This window comes from Austrofundulus limnaeus, unplaced genomic scaffold (assembly GCF_001266775.1).
Source record: "Austrofundulus limnaeus strain Quisiro unplaced genomic scaffold, Austrofundulus_limnaeus-1.0 Scaffold34, whole genome shotgun sequence".
In the NCBI taxonomy this organism is placed as follows: domain Eukaryota; kingdom Metazoa; phylum Chordata; class Actinopteri; order Cyprinodontiformes; family Rivulidae; genus Austrofundulus; species Austrofundulus limnaeus.
Window position 1 is genome coordinate 2,415,301 of NW_013952436.1, and position 5,709 is coordinate 2,421,009.

The 5,709-nt window shown below is 40.6% G+C and overlaps 1 protein-coding gene across 1 annotated transcript in view; it reads left to right on the forward strand.

The window, feature by feature from the left end:
• Nucleotides 1–266: 266 nt before the first annotated feature.
• Nucleotides 267–5,709, forward strand: part of tnip1 (TNFAIP3 interacting protein 1) — a 12,377-nt gene continuing 6,934 nt past the window's right edge. Inside the window, exons 1-8 of the mRNA XM_014006139.1 lie at nucleotides 267–363; nucleotides 1,157–1,339; nucleotides 1,761–1,904; nucleotides 1,991–2,073; nucleotides 3,373–3,585; nucleotides 4,682–4,776; nucleotides 5,122–5,275; nucleotides 5,457–5,549. Of these exons, the coding sequence (XP_013861593.1) occupies nucleotides 1,192–1,339; nucleotides 1,761–1,904; nucleotides 1,991–2,073; nucleotides 3,373–3,585; nucleotides 4,682–4,776; nucleotides 5,122–5,275; nucleotides 5,457–5,549 (930 nt within the window). The 5' untranslated portion in view covers nucleotides 267–363; nucleotides 1,157–1,191. The remainder of the gene's footprint in view (nucleotides 364–1,156; nucleotides 1,340–1,760; nucleotides 1,905–1,990; nucleotides 2,074–3,372; nucleotides 3,586–4,681; nucleotides 4,777–5,121; nucleotides 5,276–5,456; nucleotides 5,550–5,709) is intronic.

Consider the following 5,709-nt stretch of genomic DNA (forward strand, 5'->3'; position numbering starts at 1 on the left):
ATTTAGTAGTTTATTTGTTTAGAAAATATTTTTGCTATGCGGGGATATTTTTATATATACTTGCCAGCAAATCATAAACACAGTAAAAATGTATTTGAAAGGAAGCCCCTTTATTAAACGTGTATGTGGTTTTATTTTATTTTATTTTTCTCCTGTGTTTACATCACGGTCAGGGCCCCAGATAAAAACACGCCCTCTTACGTAGAGCTTCATCCTGATTGGCCCAGCAGGCTGTCAATCGTCGCTGTTTACATCAAACGTTGCGAGGTGGAATTTCCCAGGTTACGGCATAGACTCAGTAGACTACTTCCGTAATAGATGTCTGTCTGGCCAGCCAGAAGAGAGGCCACTACGAGCTGAAAGGTACCCAGTCAGACAAAAGCTCTTTTGTCTTTTTTTTTTGTGTTTTCGTTTCGCCGTTTAACTCCTCATTTCGACTCACTCGTAGCACCGACAGAAGAGGTTTTTTGTGCAGAAATACGAGGCGCTTGCGGCTTCCTGTCCCGCTTTGTCATCCAGTACTAGCTAGCCGACGGCTAACCAAGATGTTGCTATCAATTTGCATGACAACAGCGAAAACTAATATTAGCCTTTTTTCAGCCAATCAATGTAGCTATCATCAGCCGGATTGTGCTTTATTTTATTCTCTGTGTTAAACATTTAAACTATTTTTTATTGCATTTTCCTTTTTAATTCTTTTGTGTATTTTTGGTCACGAGCGTTGTAGTTATCTTATTCTTATTTAGTCACTCAGAAAATATGGGTCATTTCATCAGGTTTTGCGGAGCCTCATCGATAACTACACATTTTTCTCGGCAGAGACAGAAAGATAAAAATGTGTCAGGGCACACAGCTTTTCCGGGGGGATGGGGGGGGGGGGGTTGATCTTATTTTTAAATGGCTGTGATGTTTGAGAACACAGTTTGCAATGAAAGACTTTATTGGCTAAACTGCACAGGTGATGCTTCAGTTTGTAAGAAGAGTCACACAGTGGATTTTTGTTGCATGTTTGCTACCCTCTACTAATCAGTCGAACCATCAGCACCTTATTCTCCCAACTTTTTTCCTCATATTGTATTATTTGTTTTTACTCAATTAAGTGGTTGAACTTTTATTAAATCAACAATAATCTTGTCTTTGTTTCCCCCCTCCACAGTTCAGAGGACCATGTGTAGGAAGTGAGCGACGGCAATGGATGGGAAAGGTCCGTATCGCATCTATGACCCGGGTGGGAGTGAGGTCAAAGCCAGGGATGAGGCCGTGGGGGGTAGCAGCTATCGACAGCTGCTGGAGGAGAACAGCATGCTGCGGGAGCGGATGAAGGGACTGAAGAGCCTAGGTATGTTCCAGAAGAGAGCGTGCTTTTGTTTTGGTCTGACAGCTGTTAATTTAGAGTCACTTAATATACTCTTTGGTACTTCAGCTCTGTTGGGTGTTAAGGATGTTCCTTCTTTACTTGTAGGTTAGAATAAAAAAAACTTTGACCTCAGCTCACTGTAAAGTCAACAAGTACACGTGCAGAGTAGAAAGTGTTGCGCAACAAGTGTAATGAAATGTAGTAAAACCGAACAGTCTTAATGGGAAACCTTGAAAAGCCTGCATACCTGCAGTGTGACTGAACCGAGTGCTTGTTTTGTGACTCACAAAAGGGCGTGCTTTTATTTCCCTTTGAGCACATGTCATAAAGAACTTTGACTCGATTGAAGTGACGTGTTGCTGGACAGACACGTTTTTTTTTTTTTCTTCTCTGAAACGCACAGGCGACTTGCTGGAGGAGTCTCAGTCGGAGGCGTCGCGCCTTCGGCAGCGAGTGGAGGAACTGGTGAGAGACAACGAAGCCTTGAAGTCCTCCAGCTTCGCCGCCAGCCTGTGCATGGGTGGACCCGCTCAGACCGAGACACAAAGTAGGTCCCCGGTGGGATTTGGACTAAAGCTTATTTTTTTGCAGCCGTACTTTTGTAGCCTTTAACCTCGCTGTGGTTTATTTCAGGCAAACCCTGTTTACACTCGACTGCAGAGAAGGAGGAGCAAATGAGCTGTTTAGGGAAGACCCTTCAACCTGAGAAGCCCAGTGTAAGTTTAAACACACGCAGAACCTCTAACGGGCCGTCTCTGACAGCTAACAGAGGGATTTGTAACGTGATACTTTAACTTTTCGGTTTTTACAGGAGATGTTATCAGAATTTGAGGCAGTAAATATGGAGGGAAATAACTCAGAAGCCTTGACTGTGCGTACCAAGTAAATACCTAAAATAAACTAGTTAAGAGCTTTTAACGTTGCATGAGTCATACAGTTTGTTCCGCACACCTTTTCAAGATGACAGTATCTTGATTTTTAAGCCCTGTGTAAACTATTATTATCCTGATGGGCTCATTGAGGCTAAATTCAGGCTTTCCCATTTAGAGTAATTTCCTCAGTAGTTGGAATCCATCACTGGTGTGTTGACTCACCAACAAACTCAATACTGGTAGCTCCAGCTGAGTCAGTGAGGGGAAGTTCCAGGATTGTTACTGACCAGAATGACTCTGCTGATTCATTCACATACTGCATCCCAGGCGATGTCTTAATGGGACACTTGGTATGATGTTTAATAGAAATATGTGACCCATCACATCGAAACGAGGATTAAGTCCAAAAGTGGTGTATGGAGAAATAGGCAAATATAGTGTTTTGACTAAAATGTTAATAAAAATTGCATTTTGTCAAAATGTAATGAATAAATGCCTTTTATAAATGTATTACTTGAATGAACTGTCTGAAATATAATCATAAAACAAAATTTTGAAGCACTTTTTTGAGCAGTAGCAACAAAAAAAACCTGATTTTGAGGAAAAACACCTTAAAATGTTGAGATTTTCCCTGTGAGCTAGCAAAGTTTTATTTCTTTTGAGCTGGGAAATCTCAATATTCAAATTTAATTTGAGGTTTCCTCTTTAAAAGAACATCAAAAATTCCTCATGAAAATGACGTAAAATTAGGATTCAGACCAAATATTTATGTATTATTGAAACCAACAAGACAAATTGAGTCATATATATGGATTTAGTTATGATATCAGAATGATCCAGGTATCAAAATGTAGCTTTTAAAGCCAAGAATTTGAAAATTAGGTCATTTTGACCAAATTTGACTTAATCCTCATGTCAATATGATGGCTCACATATATGTCGACAGCTTTTGGCGTTCTACTTTTGGGAGAAGCACCCATCCTTTAAAAAAATCCAGAGTACCTAGGAGCGAAATCAAACCAGACGAACCGGTTTTACTTTAATCATCTGCTTTGTGTATATTTGACTGGCTTAAATGAATGCGTGGGGGGTGAGCTTGCTTACCGACCATGACTGACTCTTAACCCGTGTGGGTATCTCCAGGCCGGGCTGGTGGCAGGGGCGATCCCCCAACAGCTTCCTCAGGAGAACAACGAGCTGGCGAGCCAGCTGAAGAGACTCGAGAGTTCCTTTAGCATATTCGCCGAGGAGTCCAACCCCAACCAGCTCCTGGCTCACCTCGGCCGCATGGCTGTGGAGTTCCACCACCTCTCCTCCAAGGTCCAAAAGAACGAGCAGAGGACCTCCCTCTTACAGGTGGGAAACACAGATTCATTCAGACGCTGTTTTTTTCTATAATGTGTTCCAGAGTGAAGTTTACAAAGCAGATTTCTCTTAAATAAACAGGTAGTTTTCCCGTCTCTATCATAAAAAGATCCACATAGCCGTACTTTGATTTAAGGTTCTGAAACGTCTGGCGAACGTAGCTTAAGTTTCAAAATGTTTAATAAATGTAGAGCGTTTGTTCCATTTATTCAGCTTTGACATTTATAAATAAGTTCAACCTGTATTCGGCTTTTTCCATTTTACTAAAATCTGTTTTTTTTACAAAAATCAACCGTTTCTTGTTTTAAGATTTGAACTGTGAGATTTAAGAACTACAAAACAGGCCACTGTTTATTCACTGGTTTCCAGAAGTGTCATTTGCTGCTTTGCATGTTTTTCTGTACAACGCGTGTGTTTTAAAGTAAATGGTTGTATTCATACATGAAATGACCAGAAGTTGGAGGGAAGTTTGTAAAATTGGAGTCTTGAAAGGAGAAATCTGTGCGATTCCTGGCCGTACTTGCCGACTTATAAAAGTTGTTTTGCATGGACTTTCTGAGACACGCTGACAGTTCACTGCAGCCATGACTCTGTGTGCGTCTTTAATGCGACACCACATTCATTGTCGATGTAAGTAGGACACTGTGACTTGCACACGTACAAAAAAAAAAACACATCGACAGTTGGAGGTAAACATCACTTGCAGATGCTTCATCAATCTGAAGAGGAATCTGCCCAGCTGCTTTGGAAACCTAACAAGACTTGATCTTATATTTACATTTAAATATTTATTTGCAAAAGTCGACGCGGTGAATTTCCAGCCGTCGAGACTGGATGTACATCAAAACTTAGAGCTATTTGAGTATTTTTACATGTACCGTGTGCTTTTAAAAACTAGCTTTGCTGCAGTTTTTTGTGGACTGAAAGTGAGAAGTAGAAGACAATGTCAGAAAAACACCATTTTAACACCAACGTAACTTATTTTTTTCTATCAAAAGCAATTATTTCAACTTTAAAACCCCCAATGCTACGCTACAGACCAGTGCTATAATTATAGGCTTTTTCTCTTCTTCTTTTGGTTTTTTAGACTCTCTGCGAGCAGCTCAGACAGGAGAACAATGAGCTTCGAAAGAAAATGGAAGAAGATCATCATATCAGGAACCGAGACTTGGAACAGCTGAGGTAATCTTTCTGTTTTGCTTCTGTTGAGCAGAAATCATCTTATGAAAATGTATTTGAGAGGACAAAGTACTGTCCTTGTCTCGTCTTGATTTATGTCTCTGAATGGTTTAAGAATCAACTTCCTGTTACTATTTTTAGTCCTAAAAACATTACACTTCAGTGATTTGGAAGATGGCAGTTAACCATACTTTCACTTCCGATTGGCCAGGATTCCAGTGCTTTTTGTTTCGCGGGTGTTCTAGGTTCTTCCCAAAGGACATGTTGCGCGTAGCGTCAATAAACTCAGGAAAAACGGACCTTTCTCACAAACGCTTCGTAATCGTTTTCACTTTGTCCCTGCCTCAGACAGGAGAATCAGAAACTGAAGGAGCTGGTCACGGGAGGAGTGGCGGTAACCGTGGCGCCATCCGACACCGAGACTCCCGAGGCCAAAGACGAGCCGGTTAAAGAGGAGTCTTCTGCTGTCCGACCTAAAATGGAGGTCAGCACACCACAGAAGGTATTTTATTCCTATTATTATTATTATTATTATTATTATTATTATTATTATTATTGCTCATTTCACAAAACACACCTGTTGTAAGTTGAGAATCAGTTTTTAAAGCTTCCTGTCTGTATACTCACACAATGAAGGTTTTTTTTTGTGGATTTAGGAAAATTTTGTGTGTGTATGTCCCCAGAGTGGAAAATCTATTGAGAAAAACCCAGCGAAACCATGTGACATCGAGGTGTATGAAAAGAAGATCAAGCTTTTGGAGAAGCAGAGAAAGGATGTGAGTCTTTACTTACCTTTTTTTTTGAGTTGCTTCTCATCCTCTTTTGCCATAGGGGGAAACCTCTGTGTGTTTAGTTTCCTATATGTTCAACTTTTGTGTGTGTGTGTGTGTGTGTGTGTGTGTGTGTGTGTGTGTGTGTGTGTGTGTGTGTGTGTGT